Here is a 23225-nt window from a genome sequence, read left to right as displayed (position 1 = left end):
ACTGTATATTTACTGCATATATGAAATGTATGCTTTTTAAAATGATTCGATGTAAGTTTAATCAAATAAAATATCTTCTCATACATTATAAAATGTTTTAAATTTAGTCACAGCACATATGTAAAAAATATTGATAATAGTAGTTGCAATTATTTGAGTTTTTTAAAGGATATGAATAAGTTAAATATAATTGTAAAATATACTAATCACAAGTAAGACCTTCGACTTCTACAATAAATGAACTGATTGCAGTTTGAAATTATAAACAATGATATACCCAGCAGGCACAGGACGTCAACATGACGTCAGATTGACAATGTACCCCAGCATCATAGGGATGTTGCATTGTGTTTGGAAATGAAAATCAGGTTGACGTCAATGTTTAGCATCCAACCTAAAATCGACCAAATATCAATATCTAATGATGTTATAGCATGACGTTGTGAGGACGTTACCACTATAACATCTATCTGACACTGGATTTTGATTGCCATACCTGATAAATAAATGTCGATATTTGACATCAATATGACGTTGGTTTCAAATGTTGGCTCGACGTAGGATTTTGGTCAATTTTCAACGCAACCTAAAATCAACCAAATATCAACGTCATTTGACCTCATTATTGGACGTCAAAATAGTGTTATCCTTAGATGCTGGCTAGACATTGAATTTTGGTCACGTGACGTCACGACTTAATTCTAACCTCATATTAACATCTTATAACATTATTTGCCTGCTGGGTAGACACACTGTCGGTCGTTATGTCAGGATCTCCACCAATGACATTAGGCCATCCAGCAGGAGACACGCCCACTATGACCAATAATAATACGCCACTTGCCATAATCACACAAGATCAGGGCTCATAATAAACATTAGCAGGAAGGAATATAAACGACAAAATTTACAACAAAAAAGTGACAGACTTTTGCTATTTTTAGTTTTCCACATTTACAGGCCCAATCCCAATTCTATTTTTGTACCTCTACCCCTTCTCCTTGAAACAGAGTGTGAAGGGGAAGGTCTTCAAAATTTACCCCTAAGAAATAGGACACCTGCATACCTCATCACGATCTCTTACTTCATATGAGATCAGACAATCGTGACTGCTGTAGTTATTCCAGTAAAGGTATTTATCTTCAGGAAATCACTGAAGGCATATATTATGTTATCATAACGATATATTGTGGCAATAAGATCATAACTATACTGTGCATTTACACAGTGGCCATATTTATCAATGTAAACACACAAAAAAAATATGAACATTATAGCAGACACTGTTAAAAGCTCAATCCCAGCCACAAGACTTTATTCTGGGAAATTTTCTTACTTCTTGGTTTTCGAGTGTAGTTCTGAAAAATTTCAGATCGAAGGGGTTGCAGCTGGAAGGGCATACGTTGTGTAAAACATATACTGATTAAGTTGGCGGTTCATTCCGCTGTGGTGACCTCTCATTTAAAAAGAGACGAAAAGAAGTCGAAAAGAAAATGAATAAATAAATGAATTCTAAATTATTTTACATATTTTTTGTAACAAAAGTTTAAATCTTTACTTTGACTTTTTAGCAATTCAATGCATCTTTGCTGAAAACAAGAGAATAAAAAACAAACCAAAAAACAAAAATATTTATTAGCCCTCCTTTGTATTATTTATTCTTTAATTCTTTAAATATTTCTCAAGTAATCTTTAAGGAATTAAAGAGATTTCCTTAAACATTTTTATTCTGTAGAAAGTCTTATTTGTTTTGTTTCTGCTAGAATAAAAGCAGTTTATTTTAAATCAATTTAAGATCAATATTATCAGCCTCCTTAAGCAATATTTGTTTTCGATTGTCTACAGAACAAACCATTGTATACAATAACTTGCCTAATTAGCCTAACTTAATCTAGTGAAGCCTGAATACTAGTATCTTGAAAAATATGTAATAATATATTTTATTACTGTCATCATGGCATAGATAAAATAAACAAGCTATTGGAAATGAGTTATTAAAACTATTATGTTTAGAAATGTGCTGAAAAAATCTCTCTGTTAAACAGAATTGGGATAAAAAGAATTCAAATTTAGTAATTCTGACCCACACCAGAGACTCCTTAATAAAATCAATAAGTAATTTTATCAATGGACTGTACGCTACAAATCCCATTATAATCAAATTAATTGTGTTGTTTGCCTCACAGAAAAAGTAACTAAAAGACAGATTCCCCTGCCTAGCTGTTATAAGTTAATTAAAACTTATGAATGATTAATCTACTTCACAAGAAGTAGTAATAATTCCCTTTTCTAAATGAATGGATCATTACCGTGTCCGCTCGGAAGAGCGGCGGTTCTGGTTATGTTTATTTGGTCAAATTAACAATAAATTAATCCAGAATGTTAATGATTAAGAATAATTCATTATTGTTGATAATTAATATTCATAATCTGAGAGTCCGCTCGGCCGAGCTGAGGGATCAGATACAATTATATATTTGTTTAACCAAATTGACCGAAGGTTAAGCCGGAATATTAATAATTAAGAATAAACCGTTATTGTTGATTATTGATATTCATAATATGAGCTAATTTCTGTTTACAACTCAAATAGAAAACAGGTCATGTTAAGTGTTAAAACTCACAAAGTTGATGTACATTTGATCACAGAAATGTAGCCTAGAGTTAGAGATCGAACTTTCCTGTTTGTGTGAACAATGAAAGACAATGGGGGAGCATGGATTTGGGGATGTACTCTGGTTTATATGAGTAAACTCAGACACACATAGCAGTGAACACACAGTCAGAGCTGCGTTCTGCTGAACCGCATTCTGATGAGGATTCTCTGATCAATCAATAAGTGAACGTGCTTCACGTGTGCTGGAGGATTAACACTCAGAGGTCAAAAGTTACGGCAGCTCAACTTTCCTGTTTCTGCTTTGCTTTCGCTCACTGTTTGTGGTTCAGTCCTGAAACAGGTTAAAGCTCCAGCATACCATAAAAAGAGGAGGAGGGCGGATCAGGTGTGCAATATTTGCTGAGCAGAAACGTGTGACATTAAGGTGTTTGGTCACATTTCTGCACTAAGGGCAAGACACAGCAGGTGAACGGGGGGAAAATCCGACTTTAAAAAAGTGTGTTGTAATTGAAACGTACAGACACAAGTTGATAAAGTGCTAAAATAAAAACAAAATATGTATTTTGGATGTTTTCTTTACGATAGACTGAAAAATGCCTACAATCTCTGAATTGGCGAGGTTTTTTGTTTGTTTAGTTTTAACGTATCTTGGGTGCAGACATTACAATTAGAGCAACTCGGACTAAAATTAGACAAAATAAGATACTTCAGAAACAAGCTATGAATCAAAAAATGTTTCTATCATTCTTTGTCATTTTTACAGCAGTGTAATGTTGTGGTCACATTGAGATTTATAAAGAACAAGTGGGTAGCAATTCATTTCTAAATTATTTTCATGTTACAGCCTTATTCTAAAATGGATTACATTCATTTATTTTCTCAAAAATCTACACACAATACCCCTTAATGACAATGTGAAAACAGGTTTTTAGAATGGTTGCAAATTTTTTCAAAATAAAAAAGCTGAAAAATCACATGTACAGAAGTATTTACAGCCTTTGGCATGAAGCTCTAAACTGAGCTCAGGTACATTCTGTTTCCACTGATCATTTTTGAGATGTTTCAGCAGCTTAATTGGAGTTCATCTTTGGTAAATTCAGTTGTTTGGACATGATTTGAAAAGGCATACACCTGTCTATATAAGATCCCAGGGTTGACAGTGCATGTCAAAACACAAACTAAGCATGAAGACAAAGGAATTGTCTGTAGACCTCCGAGACAGGATTGTATCGAGGCACAAGGCTGGAGAAGGTTACAGAAAAATTTCTGCTGCTCTGAAAGTTAAGCACAATAAGCACTGTGGCCTCCATCATCCGTAAGTGGAAGATGTTTGGAACCACCAGGACTAGAGCTGGAGCTAGTCAGCCATCTAGGAGAATGGCCTTACTTAGGGAGGTGATCAATGACCTGATGGTCACCCAGTCTGGATTGGCTTCACAACAACTCGGTGAATGTCCTTAAGTGGCCCAGCCAGAGCCCAGACCTCAATCCTATTGAACATATCTGGAGAAATCTGAAAATGGCTGTACACTTGAGAGGTACTGCAAAGAGGAATGGGCAAAAATTCCCAAAGACAGGTGTGCCAAGCTTGTGGCATCATATTCAAAAACACTTGAGGCAGTAATTGCTGCTAAAGGTGCATCAACAAAGTATTGAGCAAAGGCTGTGAATACTTCTGTACATGTGATTTTTCAGATTTTTATTTTTTATAAATTTGCAACAATTTCAAAAACTCTTTTTTCACATTTTTATTATGGAGTATTGTGTGTAGAATTGAGGAAATGAATTCATTTAATCCATTTTGGAATAAGACTGTAACAAAAAATGTGGAAAAAGTGAAGCGCTATAAATATATTTATTATTCAATTCAATTCAATTCAGCTTTATTTGTATAGCACTTTTACAATGTAGATTGTGTCAAAGCAGCTTCACATAAATGGTCATAGTAACTGGAACAGTGTGGTTCAGGTTTTAGTGTTTAAGTTCAGTTCAGTTGAGTTTAGCTCAGTTCAGTGTGATTTAATCATTACTGAGAGTTCAAACACTGAAGAGCAAACTGTGAATATGTTTTCCTTATTTGTTTCGCCATATTGACTGTTATATTTCTGCAGAGAAAATATTAATGTTTTGACCTGAAACTTAAGTGATTTTGTGGATGTGTTTTTTTTTCTGTTGTATATCAAAAAGTGTTTAGAAGAAAAGAAAATTCATTATAGTTGTAATCATTGGCTTATGAGTTATCTGGGTTTGTCTAAAGTTAATCTTGAATGATTGACGGTTTTATTTTATCTATAGACACACATAATTAATGACTCATTTTTAATTAAAATGTCAATTTAAAAAATGTATTCATGTAAAATCTTAATTCTTTTTCAGATATTTCGTAAGTGATGTTTAACAGAGCAAAGACATTTTGTTTTGCTGTATGTTTGTCTTCTGGAGAAAGTCTTATTTCTTTTTTTTCTTTTTTTTACCGGAATACAAAAATATTAATTAAACAAGATTATTAGCCCCCTTAAGAAATTTAAGTTTTTGATTGGCTACTGAATAAACCAGTTTGTTGTCTAACGGCTTTTCTAATTAACCCAATTAATAGTTAAATTACACTTTAAGCTTAATAATAGTATATTGCAAAATATCTAGTCAAATATGATATACTGTCATCATGGCAAAGAAATTAACTTAAGAAATTAGTTATTAGAAATCTGTAAAATTATTATGTGAAAAAAATGTGTTAAACTCTCCGGTAACTTAGGAAATATTTAAAAAAGAGTTAAAATTTCAGAAATTTTAATAATAAATTTGGTGATAATTTTGTTTTCAGCTGTGCATTTAATTTATTTTAGATTTAATGTCTGAAAATAAATAGTAATAATCATAATACATACATTTTTTACATGTTACCAAATCAACATTTAAATAAGTTTTTATATTCAAAATTTCATATCCATTTCTGAGTTTTTTTTTTATTTGTATAGAATGAATTACAGAATTTTTATTATTAAATTATTTAGATTTTATTTAGCATTATTTCAATGAATAAAATTATGGCTGTGCCCTTGATGTTTGAGGTAGATACTGTGTCATATTTGAAATACAAATTTTGCTGAATCATTTCAAACTGCTTAAACACAGAGATGTACAGAAGCGAAATCTCAGTCTAGTCTCGGTCTAGTGAACAGCCCTGTATTTGAAGACTCATCCTACATAACTGTATGTATTTACAGTGAATCTTGAGCGTCTGGCCTGTCGGAGGTCACCTGTATACAAACGGGTTGAACAGCAGGATTAACCAATAGAGCAGGTGGCAGGGTGATATTTACCCAAACCCCACAGAGAGCTGCCACATTTGGACTTTGCTATGATCCTGTCTATTATTAATGTTTACTTTCCATTGACCTATATTTGACCCTGCGCATGGGAAGCGAGTGACTTACAGGTCATGGGATGAAGTCACAGTTTCATCACGTTTGCTGAAACAAATGTTAACTGCGTCTGCGGTTATACTGACGGCAGCCAATTTGACTTTACAAATACTGACTTAAATAATTTAAAGTATATATACAAAATCCTTTAAAATTTGCCTGGATTACATTGTAGATTTAAACTTTTTTATAGTGCTACCATTTTTTTAAAGTTGTCTGCTCTTGCTAGGGTTTTTATTTTTATCTAAATATTTGTTATCTTAGTATCACTGATATACGTTTATAGCTCTTACACTAATACTAGTTTTAGTGTTTAAGGATTCAACTGTAAAAATGCTGGGTTCCTCATAATTCCTTGATGTTGTCCCAACACAATTCACTTAAGTTAACAGTTTTTAAAAAAGTGGATTGAACATAAAACAATGCAATTTTCCCCCAAAAAACATCAATAATTGTGTTGATTCAGCTCATTTTAAATAAGTGGTTTGAAAGGCAGCAAAAATCTTTTTTGAGTGTAGCTTTCTAGTAATAAATACATTATTATTATTACACATTGTATAATTAGTTAGCATTAGTTAATACATTATCATTAATAATAAGCAATTATTGTTATTATTATTATTATTATTTATTATTAATAATAAGCATTAAATATCAATGTTACTTTATAAAAATATGTAAGATTTTTTAATAGTATAAAATGAAAAAAAAACAAAATAAATATATCAAATTATATCTTTTCATAAATACATATTATTTATTATTTTTTTATAATTTCTTATATATATATATATATATATATATATATATATATATATATATATATATATATATATATATATATATATATATATATATATATATATATAATTGTTCAGTTTATTTTATTTCAGCAAGCTGCCAAGGAAATACTTAAATAACTACTAAATGAAAATATGAACAGTTTGAATTAAATGAAAACTTATGCCTTATTAATTGTTAGACACACAGTGCACAGCATAAATGAGTATAACCCTTTGAAAATTAATATTATCTATTTCTCAGTAAATATAGGTGATATGTTGTGCTACGTTTAAACCAAACAGTTCATTAAACAGTTATACCCATTAAAATAAGAGTTTGGTCACCGAGCAGCTTTAGGCATAAAAAATCTATACATTTAAATTAAAATGAGAAGATTACAAACTTGAGTTCTTTTTAAATTGTTAACAAAACATACAGGCTGAAAAAACTATACAATGAAATATATCAATTCAAATACCCCCACCCCCCTCCCCTGCGGTCTCTTAAAACTGGGGTATCCAATGAATAGAACTTAACATAAAAACAAAAACAGAATACAGTATCAATTATACAAAGTAAGGCAGTCATTCTGAATTCTGATCATTGCTTTGTGCAATAAACAAGGAGATTTTTTTAGCAGCTGAAGTCTTTTAATGTACTCATTTGTACCTAGGTCACTCGGACTGTGGATAATTCCAACATTATAATGTCCTGAAGTTGTACCAACCACTTGTACATGTCCAGATTACGTAGAGGTAGCCAATGTTGGGCTAGTAGTTTTTTAGCAAAAGTTAAGCCAGCCAGCCAAACAGCTTTTCGTAGCTTTTCGGTGAGGTTTAACGTAGAATCATCGCTCAGTAATAAAATGGAGGGATTCACTGGTTCAGGATATTCATAAATCAATATAAACAAACTTGAGTTCTTGTTGTTTTTTCCTCTTTTTGACTACTGAAAAATCGAATCTAACATATACTGTATAGCATCCTATAGGAAGTATTCTTTCAAATAAGTGTTATGTATATATGTACTCATTCATGCTGTATATATTCTATATGATATTATTTTATTATCATTTTACTGTCGCCTGGTCAGTAAAGCCCACCCTGAAGTCTCTCTACGCATGCTGGTCTTTAGACATGACTGAAGTCAATGATATTTTGAGTGCTAGCCTTTCTTCATATGAATGTCAGTCTGTACTGGTCGTTTTCTGGTTTTGTCAAAGGTCACAGCCTTGCGCATGGAACATTCCAGCAGACGCACGTACTTGCAGAAGCCTGTGGAACTGACAAGGCAATCACACTGCTTTCTTTCAATCAGAGGAGCCCTTTGTCAAGCTGGAATGTCAGTCATGTCAAGAGCAGCCGTGAGGTGTAAAAACAGGTAGAGCGATGATGAAGAGGAACGCTAGGAGGAAGATCAGCTCCGAGACCGAGACATGAACACACTAGCTCAGTCCTGCCGCTCAAGCATTTCAGCTTCTTTACATCAATGTGTCGCTGTGGCACTCCTAAAAAGAGTGTTTATGCAGAAATGCCTTAAAACAGGGGTGTCTAAACTCGGTCCTGGAGGGCCGGTGTCCTGCAAAGTTTAGTTCCAACCCCAATCAGACACACCTGGGCTACCTAATCAAGCTCTTACTAGGCTTTTCCAGGACTGAGTTTGGACACCCCTGCCTTAAAAGAACTATTTTTGGCGAGACTAAGAATCTTTTAGTGAGCACCACTTTGTGGACTCATGGGTGTGCCAGTCTAGAAAGGAAGTGTGTAAAGGCGCATTGTTGGTGCGTTGCTATTTTGAGGAACCGAAATAGACTGCGCAATTGACCAGCTAAAAGCAGGTCTAAAGTCCAGCGCAGAGTGCGTTAGATGTTTGCTTTGCTTACACATTGCTTAATACAAGCAGTATGTACGGCACTATGTAAATATATTTACAAATATCTTTTAGTTTTAGAAACAAATAGTTGTGCTTAAACAAAATTAAATATGTAGGCTAAAGGATGTCTTCAGTGGAGTGTGTACAACAGCGTTTCCTTATACACGAAAGTAAAGGAGTGAAGAGTAAAAGTAAAGTAAAGAGAAAGTAAAGACGCCAAATGGAGGAGGCTCGTTCTTTATCCTCAAGTTGCAGATGGTCTGTTTAACTCTTTTCTCGCTAGTGAAGCGTTCAGTTTTTCCACTTACAAAGTTTACCATGTAAATAGCAAATGCACCATGGCGTGATACAACTGACTCCTAAAGGGAATGGGAGATGAGACTCTTAATTGGTTCAATGCACGTTATTCCCAAAACATAGAATAAGCACAACCCTGTTAGACCATGTGCCAGGGCGCAGAGTGTATTTTTCCATTCTTAAAATAGCAGTTGGATTCAGACATGCCCTTCAATCTTTTGTGCCATGCGCTTTAGACTTTGCACTTAGATCTTTAAAATAGAGCCCAAAACCTTTATTTTGAAGAGTAAAGGATTGCTCACTCACATTTACACCTAAAATAAAAGTTGACTTTTAAACTTAAATCTCTGATTCCATTAAGAACCGCTAATATCTCTGGAACTTTCTGCTGAAAAAGGTTCTTTATGGTTTTGATTTTTAGACTTATTCAAACATTATCTAAACAAGCTCTATAACTGAATCAAATATGTTCTATGGATTATCATGGTTATTCAAGAACCATCTATCCATTCATTCATTTTCTTTATGGCTTAGTCACTTTATTAATCAGGTGTCGCCACAGAGGAGTGAATCGCCACCATTTAGGGAACATTTACATTATAATAGACAATGTTCATTTTGGTTTTTAAAATATTCTTTATACCACAAAATTTTTTTTCAAGAATTGTTCACTAAAAGGTTCTAAGTAGAACCAAAAATTATTCTTCTGTGGCATTATTGTTTTTACAACAGTCATGTTTAACAGAGCAAGGACATTTTTCACAGAATTTCCTTTCTTCTAGAGAAAGTCTTTCTAGTTAGTTTCTCTAGAATACAAAAAAGTTAAACAATATTTTTAAGAATTTGAATTTTTGATTGGCTACTAAACAAACCAATCTTGACCAGTGACTTGAATAATTCACCTTACTTAGTTAAGTCATTAAATAAATATATATATATATATATATATATATATATATATATATATATATATATATATATATATATATATATATATATTGCTGCTTGTTCAAACTACTTATTTAAAATGAAATAAAACGACACAATTATTTAGTTTTTTGGGGGGGACAACTTAATTGGTTTATGTTCAGCCCACAAATTTGTAAAAACACTTAAGTTAACTTAATTGATTCGTTTATTATTTAGCATTTTTACCATGTAGTTCCAGTACAGGTTAGAACATAGTCATTTAGAAGAAACCTTTAAAAAATTATTAAGAAACCTTTATAATTTCTTGAATTATTAAAATGTTCTTCACACTTAAGAAAACATGGTTCTGTAGAAACTGTTCCCCAATACAACTTTTCCACCATAATAGTTCCTGTCCTATAGCCAGAGCCTGTTCTCAGCCAGGCAATTTAAAGGTTATCAAGAACCATTCATGTGGAAGGAGTGATGACATGCTGTTCCTCAATATAACCCATTTAAATCATTGCACATCTCTGTGTTTCTACAGGTAGTCTGGCACTTCTGTCCTGTTGTTCACAGTACTGGGAGTCATTCTAGATAACTGAGCACAGCTTTAGACATGCAAAGTAACATTCATTTTGCTTAGTCCCTTTATTCATTAGGGGTCGCCACAGCGGAATGAACTGCCAACTTATTTAGCTTATTCATGTATTACACAGCAGATGCCCTTCCAGCTGCAACCCAGTACTGGGAAACATCCATTCACGCTCATTTAAACACACACAGCCAATTTAGTTAATCTAATTCACCTATAGCACATGTCTATGGACTGTGGGGGAAACCCGAGCACCCAGAGAGAACCCACACTAACACGGGGAGAACATGCAAACTCCACACAAACGCCAACTGACAGCCGGGACTCGAACCAGTGTCTTTCTTGCAGTGAGGGGACAGTGCTACCACTGAGCCACCATGTTGCTCATGTAAAGCAATGTAGCGATCTAAAATTACTACAATACTCAAACTTTTAAGACTGGACTTGACTCACAAACCAATCTTTACCTCCTGAAAACTCATTTTCTGCAATTGGAAATGCACAGAATGGTTCAAGAACGGACAAATCCCACTCTAGCGTGTGTGGAAAATGACTATAAAAGATTATTTTAGCAACCAAAAATGGTTCCTCTATGGTTCTTCCTCAGTTTTTGTTTTTTTAAAGAAAATGTACAATGCAAACCAATGTTTTATCCAGAGGGGAAAATACATTTGAGCACAGTATGCAATTTTCGCCACTAGAGGGTGCATATTCACAACAAACAAAGGTGTAGTTTAAAGACACAGTGACTGAGTGTGGAATTGTGGGTCTTCTATACATCATATGGGACTTTTGCAAACGAATGAATAAAGTTTTCAACGCTTATCATGGCAGCATGAAGCAGAGTAAGGCTGAAAGCAGCAGAGCTTTATGCCACAGGCCTGCACTTGAGGTATTTAGTATAGATTATTTCAATGTGGTCATGTCATTGGTCCATGAACATTTCCTGCTTGTTATCAAACTATTTCAGAACTGTAAGAAGAGGCAATTAATCATAACGTAATGTTAAAACAGCTTTCATGTCATTGTTTATTAATATTTGGCTCTTTTTGGTTTCTCTGAAGCTATAAAAATTAAAAATGTAAAACAGGAAATACGTTAGGACTGCAGCTTTGTTTACATACCTCAAAATAGTCTATATGAATAGTACTAAATACATTTTAAGTTTTTGTTTAATGCTGTTCTGTGCAGTCTGTTCAAAGCACAACATATTAAAAAATGGTTGGTGTTTCCCTGTTTTCTACAAAAGCAAACCAGAAATCAAGGGTTGACATTATAAGCATGATGCCATCTTGACATGATGGATATTTCTCTGGATTCAAAGCATATAAAACATTTGCGATGATGTAAGTACACAAGTCAGCTAAATATACTGTATAAAACTGTTCTAGTCTTGGGCGGCTCAGTGGTTAGCACTGTCTAGGCCAGTTGGCATTTCTGTCCTCATGTTGGTGTGGGTATCCTTCGGGTGCTTCGGTTTTCCCCACAGTCTAAACACATGCACAATTGGATGAACTAAATTGCTCGTAGTCTGTGATGGCGAGAGTGTATGAATGTTCGCCAGTGCCAAGTTGTAGCTGGGAGGGCATCAGCTGTGTAAAACATATGCCGGAATAGTTGGCAGTTCATTCCACTGTGGAGACCACTTATTAATAAGGGACTGAGCTGAAAGAAAGTGAATCTTCTAGTGTTCTTTCGATATTTTAATTGTAACAAAATATTACATATTGTGCCTTAAAAATGTTTCTTCTGTGCTTCCACATAGAAGGTTCTCATGTGGACTATAAAACTATCTTTTTTTAAATAGAGACGGTCACGTTCTGTTGTCTACAATCTGCACTGAAAAGTACAGTACATGCGTATGTGAGGGTCTCTGTAGCCGCCGGCAGCGTGATTCTGTCCCATTCATTACCGAACACATGTGATGCACACGTAGGAGGAGAGAGTGGGATTTCTGAGCGCTGCACAACACAAAGAACCTTACAGCTAGACACATTTGACCTCATCAAATACAAGCAGAAACTATGCCGAAGTTCACCAATTTCAAGGCTGCCGATGGTCTAAAAGCATTATCAGTCTGATTATGTGAGAGCATTTTAAACATTTGATCAGACTAGCGTTCATCTTATCATGATCAAAGACACATAAAGGATGTTTCTTGCTTCAGTCTTTGCATTGATGCATTAATATTCCTATCTGAGATAGGAATGTTATCTTGGAGTCTTGTGCTTGAGCCCATTCGTCACGGCCAGCACACCACCAAATCTGTTTATCTATATCACTCTCAAGGATTACAAGAACTTATCAGAGACAAATAATTAGCAGGATTACATGAACCTACAATGACCAGGTGCCAACATATTGAATCATATTAACCCATGCATGCATAAAAGACAATTATGATTGCTTCAGTTAAAATATTGAGAGTCTCAGACATGATACTAAGGCTTGGGAAGTAACGATTACCCGATTCACCATTCGATACTTTTCACGATACTAATCTCATGATTCACCATTTAGTCACAGTTTTTTTTAACAAAATTATTTGAAAGAAATAAAGGTAAAGATCCCTTTCTTTTTTTTCTTAAACGCTGCACATTTTTGACAAAAAAAAAATGTATTTTCTGCCATAACTAATTTGCTATTTTAAAAACAAATAAATAAAAAATATATAATAATAATAATACAATCTAAAGAAGACTAATATACACACACTAAAACTGTGACTGTGCTGGGATTTTACATTTTTAAAAAGAAATATCAGTATATCTCTGTTTTCTGGCATACGCTGAGGTCACCAGGGCCTGAGATGGCTGGTGTGGAGAGGAAAGCCTTTCCTAAAGCAGAGAGCAGTGTGTACAGATGTAGTCAATAGGCTCTCTGCTCCAGGGGACTGGCCACTGGCATAAAAAAACTGATATTATTAATTTTTAATTAATTTAATTTAATTATTTTTAATTAAAATTATTAATTATGTAGTGGGATAGAGACATGATTATGAAGGTGAATAATTAATATTACTTGTATAATAGTATCAGTGTGATACACTTACGAAGAGATGATCTTAAAAAATTGTCAATATTCAATAATAAAAATCAAATTATTAAAATATGCATAAACTAAAATGAAAAGGAGAGGCTAAAAAGAGTCTAAAAACTGTATAACTTTCTCTTTCAGTCTGAAAAACATCTTCACACTTTCGCTATAAAGCTGTAGCGCTCGTCAGAGTAAGCAGCGCTGCAAATCATCAGGTCCGCGTGGTTTGGCTCATTAATAGTTGTTTTTTTGTGTTTGTATAGACGTCTGTGACAGTAGTTTTTTACTGTGCTGATGGTTTATATGCATCATATTCGTTGTTCTGTTGTGTAAGTAAACGTCTATTTGTAGTATTTGCACACAGTTTGTGTTTGGCACACTTCACCACTGTCATTTTACAAGGGATGGCTGACGTAAAACTGATGTTTCGATCCCGACGTGCAAGTGTTTCAAAACACTGCACTAAAGCTTGATCCGAAACACCCAGGTCATGTGACTAAAGCGATTCAAAGCATCGATCCTTTCAGAGGCGTTTAGAGACCTGGCGAATCTGCGTTTGACTGACATGCTCAGAGCAAAACTGTCTCATATAGCCTTGTTGACCGTGCGTGTGCACATTAATACTGTGCTGCAAATAGCTTTGGGTCCAAATCCCGACTTGTACGAATACTCCGGATTTATGATTTTATGTATTTTAATAATGTTACATCAATCTAGCATCATTTTTGTAAAACTGTATAACAATAATTAATATTTTTACAGTACTGTGATGGTTGGGTTTAGGGTTGGGGTAGACGTTAATAAAATATAATAAATGGGAAATTTATTAACAACACTGTTTTATGACCAAAACAAGACATATTTATTCACAAAGTGTTCATTCGGATGTCAGGCCAATGTTTAAAAAAAAACACAATGCAAGAACAGAGCATTTTAAACCTAACATCTATAGCTGCATCACCCTGGGTTCGAACTCTTTATCTCTGCATGCTAGTCAGGAACTCTCACCGCTCCACTAAATCACTTCGAAAAAAGAAACTCTACGACGTGGAGTTTAAAACCTAAATTTAAACTTTTTCTTTGCTGAAGCTGTTCCAGTGCAATACATAAATGACCAGTAGGTGTCACTGTAGAAATGGGTTTCGAAACCGCACCTCCTTTTGCTCGCCGCTAATGTGCAGGTAAAGCTAGTTTGCACCTGTAAACACAGCGCCCCCCTGTTAAATTTTTTTAATCACAATTCGTTTAACGTTTTTAGCGGTTTGTATCGTCACATATTTTAATCGATATTCTACCAGCTCACGGTGAATCGTTACATCTCTACTAAAGACCAAAATGCAATTGCAATTAGAAGTCTATAATGCCTTTTAAAATATTATGTATCAAAGCCTGAGAGCTTTAATATAAAGTTGAAGTCCAAATTATTAGTGAAATTTCTATTCTTTTTAAAAAATATTTCACAAACGAAATTTCACAGAGCAAGGAGATTTTCAGAGTAATTCTTATATATATATATATATATATATATATATATATATATATATATATATATATATATATATATATATATATATTCCTATTATTTATTTTAGTTTGCCTAGAATATAAGCAGTTTTAATTTTTTTTAACAATTTAAAGAACAATATTTATATTTTCGATACATAACAAGGCACTTTTATCCAATAACTTTAACATTAACATAATAACCTAGTTAAGTCTTTAAAATTCCCTACAACTAAATACTAGTAAGTTGCAAACTAACTAGTTAAATTATATGTTTTGTTATCATGGCAAAGACACTTTATGAAATGAAACTAGTAATTAAAACTTAGGGATGTCCAGATCTGATTACGTGATTGGACCCAATTTCCGATCATGCTGTTTTAGACTCGATCGGAATCGAACGTTTCCTCCCAATCAGGACTCGAATAAATAAATATTTATATAAATATATATACACATCTATAGTTATGTGGTGGTACAGAGTTAGGCCTCGTTCTTGACTTCACACAGAAACAGCAATGCGTACGGCATGACATCACTTTGTTGCAGAGACACTATTGGTTAAATGCTGGCAAAGTAGAACACGGAAGCAACTTGAAGCGGAAAGCGCGAGTATGTCTGCAGTCTGGCGATATTATAAGGTTGATGAAGACAACATTGCCATTGCCAACATTGTGAGATATGTAAACTTGGCATTGCAAGAGGTGGAAAGGAAAAGGCTACATTAAACAAAACAAACCTGATAAGACACCTCTTAAACAAATGTAGAACCTCGATTTGCAATGCCATCTTGCCACTATTCCACTGAAAAAGCTCTGCCTGCCCTTTAAAAGAATATTTCTGACAAACTACTTGTCCTGTTATATGATGGACCCCAAGTTTCGTTCATCACAGACACATGAAGTTCATCTGTAGCTTCCATGTCTCTACTAAGCCTTACCACTCAACGGATTGACTCTATCCTAGATGTGTTTCATCGCTCTTTTTTTTATCCTTTTTAATGTATTATAGAAGTATCAGATCAGATTTCGGTATCGGTAGATACTCAAAATTAAACTACTTAGACTTGTGGGCAACAAATCTGTTCGAGACATCCCAATTAAAACTATTATGTTTAAAAGTGCGTTGAAAAAAAATTTTTTTTAAACCTTTAAGCAACAATTAGGAAATATTTTTACTACATTTAAATTTTACAGGAGGCTAATCATTTTGACTTCAACTGATAGATCAACTAGACATGTTAATGATAAACCTCATGCACAGTGACTAAAGTGTGTGAGCTACTGTAAGTGTTTTGTTTGTTTGGTCCCTGCTGTGTTATAACTGTAATAGCTCGGTACACGGTGCTTCTCTTTGCAAGTGACTGAATTGCATAATTCAGAGGAGACATAATTTATGAATGAAAAGAAGAAGCGGAGCCGCATGTGTTCCTGTCTATATCTATTCTGTCTTTACAAATGCAATACAACCTGATAGGCTTAAAGAGTGAGGAAAAATATATATTATTGATTTACGTGAAAGCATGTCGACAGGTAAAGGTAAAAGTCTTAACATGTCTCTTGAGGCAGAGGATGTTTTCACAAGGTGCAACACAAAGTAAAGGCACTGTCAAAAAAAGGCCAAGGAAATATGAACAATGCTATTTCTAAATGTTTTCAATGATTAAATGGTTCACGCTATATGGGGTAACCTGTCACAAATGATAAAACCTGCACTTTAAAAAAACGCAGGGGTGTATTTACTCAATGTTGGCTCACATATAAAGAAACCCAACATTGGGTTACTTTCATTAATTCATTTTATTTTCGGCTTAGTCCCTTTATTAATTAGGGCTTGCCACAGCGGAATGAACCACCAACTTATGCAGCGTATGTTTTTTACGCAGCTGATTCCCTTTCAACTGCAACTCAGTACTCGTAAACACCCATACATTCTCACTCACACACATACACTACTGACACTTTAGCTTACCCAATTTACCTATACTGCATGTCTTTGGACTGTGGGGGAAAACGGAGCACTCGGAGGAAACCCACGTGAACCCGGGGTGGACATGCAAACTGCACACAGAACTGACCCAGTCGAGGCTCGAACCAATGACCTTCTTGCTGTGAGGTGAAAGCGCTACATTGGGTTACTTGTTTAATTAAATTTAAAGGACATGTTTAACCTATATCTTTTGGGTTTGTCCAAATTGGTCCAGCATTTTTACATTATGTGCTTTTTATTACAAGTGCAAACCAATTATGACAGACAAAAAAACGTAATTCAAACATAACCTAAAGTTCAATCAATAACTAGTACTTGGAATTTCGTCTCTTATATTATAACTTTCATTTATGATACTTGGCCCTCACTTCTATATGAATTAGAAGTTACGAATTACCAACAGATGTTGTTTTTAATTCATATTTTTGCCAGTCAACTACTATAAATGACTGGAAAATGCCTAAATAAACCAATACAATAAGATCTTTACATTACTTTGACAGAAATGCATTTTTATAAAAGAGGAAATATACCTTCTGGCCCCATATTCATCACTGAAAATGTCTTCTCGTATGCAGATATAGCTCATATTCACATCAAAGGTCAACAGACAAGAGAATCAGGAGACTCAATGTTCTTTTAGTCTGAAGGCATGACTAGATCAATTTTCCCTCCAGCCATTTTCATAAACCAAATGAATGAGGGACTTTGCTGAGTTTTCATAATCAGCTACAAAATAGACAACCTATATGCACTTCAGTTAAAAAAAAAAAATCTTAGTTATTTCAACTTTCAGATTGACCATTTCTAAAGATTCCTTATCAGAAAGCAAGGAAAGTTCTTGCTTAGAAATATTTTTTCTCTTCTCATAGTCAAGATTAATTTAATCTAAACATTTATTAAATACATTATTAAAATAAATTGTTGTAGCAGTGAGCATTAAATCACAGAGGCTTGAGGGAAAATTTTAATATTACCACCCCTGGTTATTCCGTAGGTCATTAAACTTTATTTTTATGGATTTTATGTTTATTTTTTTTACAATTTGTTGCATAAAAACGTTTAATACACCATTTGAGGAACTTTAAATCCCTTCTAAAAGAAACTTTAAAAATTTTATCTTTCAGGAATATTGTGGAAAAAGTTGCATTAATTAATCACCACTTTATTATACAAGCAAACAACTATTTCCCCTTCAATTCTACAGTAAAGAAAATGTTTTAGTTTGAGGTTTTAGTGTGGGGGTCACTCACAAATATTTTCCATGATAACTACACTTTCCACCAAAACATTATGGTTAAATCTGTTGTTGTTAACAAAAACACCCTGGTAATTTGATATCTGTTACCTCAGACATCAAGATTTGTTTCAGACTAAATAACAATTACCAAAATATTCAGTTTAAAATAGATCAATTAATGGTTAATTTTCTGTTTTTTAGAAAATAGCTGCATTATTGAAAATTAAATTTTTATACTTCTTTGGAAAACCTTCTGCTTCATGCTACTTCAAGTCCAGAAAGCAAAACTGAGATGTAAAACATGTAATGAGACGAGAACTCTTCAAATCTTCGCACAAAAAAACCCCAAGATCCTTATAAAACCTGATTAGAGGAGACTTTTAAGCTAAAGACCCGCTAATGCACCAATATTAATTTGTTTTAGTACACTTTGTGTAACGCCTCGCAGTTTCACCGCCACATTTCTGATCACTTCCATAAAGTTGAGGTAAAGCATTGAGGCACATTCGGACTTTCTCCCTATAATATAATATTCTTTGCTAATTCTAAACAGGGATATCATATTAGTAGCCATCAAAGTAGGTACAACATTACTCACTGTCGATTAAATAATGTTAATGTTGTTTTCAAGTCATAGACTTAGATGCGATTTCAGACCAAATATTCAAAGTCGCGTCACAAGTTGACATTGTTCAAAAATGAACCAATGTGAGAACATATAACTAACTTTATCTCAATTTCTTGAGGTAAAGTTGGTTTTGTAATCGCACATTCTGACTTTCCCCTTAACAATATCACTTCATAAAAGTATTCTTTGCAAATTCTAAACAGAGACATCATATCAGTAGCCATCAAAGTATGGTACAATATTGTTCCGCGTCAATTAAATAAGTGCTAATGTTGTTTTCAAGTCGTAGACTTACATGCGATTTCAGACCAAATATTCAAAGTATCATGTCACAAGTTGACATTGTTCAAAAATTAACTAATGTGAGAATATATAACCAACTTTACCTCAATTTGTCTACTGAGGTAAAGTTGGTTATATTCGCACATTCGGACTTTCTCCTTAATATAATTTTGTAAAAGTATTATTTGCAAGGTCTAAATAGGGAAATTATATTAGCAGCCAATGACTATCAATGTTCATCATTGTTCACAGTCAATTAAATAGTGCTTATACTGTTTTCAAGTCATGCTTGCGATTTCAGACCAAATATTCAGTTGTCACTGTTCAAAAATGAACGGGTGCGAGTATTGTTTATCTCGTGTAGCTTTAAGTCAAATGCATGCAGTTAAACACTGTAATATCTTACCCTCTCTCCTCATTCCGACTTTCAAGCACTTCTTGAGCCGGCAGTATTGGCACTGGTTCCGATGGTGCTGGTCAATGGGACAGTCCCGGTTTCCCCGGCAGGTGTAACTCAGGTTCCGTCTCACCGAGCGCTTGAAGAAGCTCTTGCAGCCCTCGCAGGTAAACTGGCCGTAGTGTTTACCGCTGGATTTGTCCCCGCACACCATGCAGTCCACATTGGGAATTTTGTCCCCGGAGAGCGCATCGTTGCCCGGGGTTGACCCAGAGGGAGTTCCCGGTGTCCCGCCGGGCTCCTGACTGCACATTTGCAGCTGGGAGCCGGGATCAGCCGAAATGTTTTCTTGCCACTGATTTACTACCATTGCCATGCTATCCCGCGACACTTTTGTGATAGCAACCGATACAATGCGACTCCTTAAAGCGGGGAGGAGAGTTCAAGAGATCCAGACGAGGCGCGCGGCGCTTCCCGCTTCGGAGATCTTTCTAGGTAATAAAATAAAAAATAAAACTATGGAGTGAAAGTTTTCTCTACTCAAAACAAGTTTTGGAATATTTAAAACAACGTAGACAAGACGGTGGCATAATTATTGCTTGGGAAATCCTCAAAACTACTGTCAATATTGAGTGAGAATGTCCGACAGTTCGCGTCACGAGAAGACCATCGGCTTGAAACTTCACGATCTTCTCCGAAATCCCACGTGTGTGAAGTTTTGCTTTAATTATCAGATAAATCACGATTGGATGAGTCTTTATGAAAGAACTGAACGCAAAATAGATAAGAGCGTTTTCCAACAGCCTCACAGATACGATATCTGATCGCAATCTCCGTCCAAACAAGAGCGCACGCGAAATGCTGTTGTGGAGAAGCAAATAAACGTGTAAATACAACGAAAATGAGCTGAAAGTTCGTTCCGTATCACACAGTTCTTTTGCAGCTATACCAGGAAAGCTATTTAATAATCCGTCAAAACATGTAGGTTGTGTTTACTAGAGGAGATGCAATGTGTTTCACCAGCCAGCTGTCCGATTCATCTCTGAGAACCGTAGTTAAGAATTCGGTGAAAGTGACACTAAACAGCCGTGGTTACAGCAGCTCCTCCCACCACACTGCATATAAGGACATAGTGACCATATTAGTATGTGACGCCTCAGAGCAGGGCGGGGCATAAATACGATAATCTCTTCAACTGGTCAGTGGAGGTGATAGAAAAAAGTCTTTGTCCAATTGGACAAAGGCGCAGCTCTTGCACAATTAATGTGAATTGTTTAACAGTCTCAAGCAGAGACAAGCTCAGGAAATATTAAAGAAGACATTAACACTGATTTTTTTTTACTGATTATTATTTACCAGGGCAAAAACGTGAACTATTAAGTTTTGAGTTATTTGAAAATGTAACATTTGATGAGTCTGCATATTAATCTGTATACAGATTTCCAAATAGCTTTGCATCACACTTTTAAAAGTGCATAAAATGTTTAAATGTATATGAAAACCTACAAAATAAAAATGGGGTTGCTTAAGTGAACTATTAAGTTTTAAGTTGTTCAAAAATCTAAAGTTTAATAATTCAGCATGTTTGTATAATATATTAATATAATATATTACTAACCGGTTAACCTGTTAGCCAGCACTCACTTTTGGGGATTTACACCTGAGCATAAAGCATTGAGTTGTTTGAAACTTAAAATTATAACCAATCGTTTTAATATCACATCATTTAAGTATAGTTATTTGACCAAATTGTGCACATTGATCATATTTATTAACCATCATTAATACGATAATTATTATATATGATATGTTTAAATAAGATTATTTAAAACACTCAGTCAATCAAAAGATTAATTAAAAAGGAAAGACTTAAACTAAACATTCAAACTACACAACGTTTGACACTTTACTCTCTCAGAAAAAAAAATCCTCCCAAACATAAAAATCTCAAATTTATTTAATCGATAATTCCAGATTAACTGTATTAAAAAATGGACGTATACAGTACTCCAAATAGCTTTGCATCACACGTTTAAAAGTGCATAAAACATTTAAATAAAAAAACTACAAACAAAAAATGACGTTCCTTAAGTGAACTATTAAGTTTTAAGTTGTTCAAAAAGCTAAAGTTTGATAATTAAGCATATTAAACTTGATATTGTACACACACAAGCACACAGTTTGAATTGTTGAATTGTTCGAAACATGAAATTTTAACCAATAATTTTAATATAACATGATTTAAATGTACTCATTTGACAAAAATATACATAGGTCTTACTCTCTGAATTTAGAAATATGATCATTGGTAACACTTTAGTTTAGGTCACAATTCACAGTATTAACAAACCATTAACTAACACAACTAGCTTAACAAACTACTAATTAGCTGCTTATTAATAGTTAGTAAGGTAGAAGTTGGGTTTAAGTTTTTGGTAGGAATAGGGATGCAGAATAAAATCATACTTTATAAGTAGGAACAGTTCATATCTTAACAATAGGCAGGTAATAAGCTAGTAGTTAGCATGAATTGTGACCTAAACTGACTGATAATATATATATATATATATATATATATATATATATATATATATATATATATATATATATATATATATATATATATATATATATATATATATATATATTAGACAGTTTTAAATTGCTTCAAATTATTTTATTATAATTAATTAATAATTAATTAATTATTTAATTATTAAATTATTTAAATCACTCAATCAATAAAAAGACTTAAACTAAACTCTCAAACGACACAATGTTTGACACTTGTTTACACCCCTGGGAGAAATTCTTCCCAAACATACAAACAGAATAATTCAATAATTCCAGATTAATTGGATTCAGAAATAAAAGTGACTCATACAGTTCTCCAAATAGTTTTGCATCAAACATTTAAAAGTGTATAAATGTATATGAAAACTACAAAACAAAAATGACGTTCCTTAGGTGAACTATTGGGTTTTAAGTTGTTTACATATGTAACAAACAATAAGTCAGCATATTAAACTGTATACTATACACACAAGCATACAGTTGGAAGCATTGAATTGTTTGAAACTTGAAATTATAACCAATCATTTTAATATCACATCATTTAAATATACTCAGTTGACAAAATTATACACATGGACCATACTCTTTGAATTTATTAACCATTAAAATATGATAATTGGCAACGCAGTGGCGCAGTAAGTAGTGCTGTCGCCTCACAGCAAGAAGGTTGCTGGTTCGAGCCTCGGCTGGGTCAGTAGGCGTTTCTGTGTGGAGTTTGCATGTTCTCCCTGCGTTCGCGTGGGTTTCCACCGGGTGCTCCAGTTTCCCCCACAGTCCGAAGACATGCGGTACAGGTGAATTGGGTAGGCTAAATTGTCTGTGTGTGAATGAGTGTGTGTGGATGTTTACCAGATATGGGTTGCGGCTGGAAGGGTATCTGTTGCATAAAAACGTGCTGGATAAGTACATTCCGCTGTGGCGACCCCGGATTAAAAAATGGACTAAGCTGAAAAAAAAATGAATAAATGAACATATGATAATTATTATATTTGATAGTTTTAAATAGCTTCAAATAAGATTATTTAAATTAATCAATCAAAGTATCAATTAAAAGGCAGACTTGACTGAATGTTTGACT

The 23225-nt window shown here is 34.0% G+C and overlaps 2 protein-coding genes across 2 annotated transcripts in view; both read right to left on the bottom strand.

Annotated features, from left to right (window-relative positions):
* The window catches only part of nr2f5 (nuclear receptor subfamily 2, group F, member 5), a 32446-nt gene extending 11848 nt beyond the window's left edge, over nt 1–20598 (bottom strand). The window contains 1 exon segment of the mRNA NM_131186.1: nt 19583–20598. Within this exon segment, the coding sequence (NP_571261.1) occupies nt 19583–19949 (367 nt within the window). The 5' untranslated portion in view covers nt 19950–20598.
* LOC147840416 (uncharacterized) overlaps nt 1–23225 on the bottom strand; it is a 976031-nt gene that overhangs the window by 523395 nt on the left and 429411 nt on the right. The gene's annotated exons all lie outside the window — the stretch shown is intronic.

The sequence above is a fragment of the Danio rerio genome, chromosome 16 (assembly GCF_052040795.2).
Source record: "Danio rerio strain M-AB ecotype USA chromosome 16, GRCz13ab, whole genome shotgun sequence".
Lineage (NCBI taxonomy): Eukaryota > Metazoa > Chordata > Actinopteri > Cypriniformes > Danionidae > Danio > Danio rerio.
This window is presented reverse-complemented; position numbering and strand designations above follow the sequence as displayed.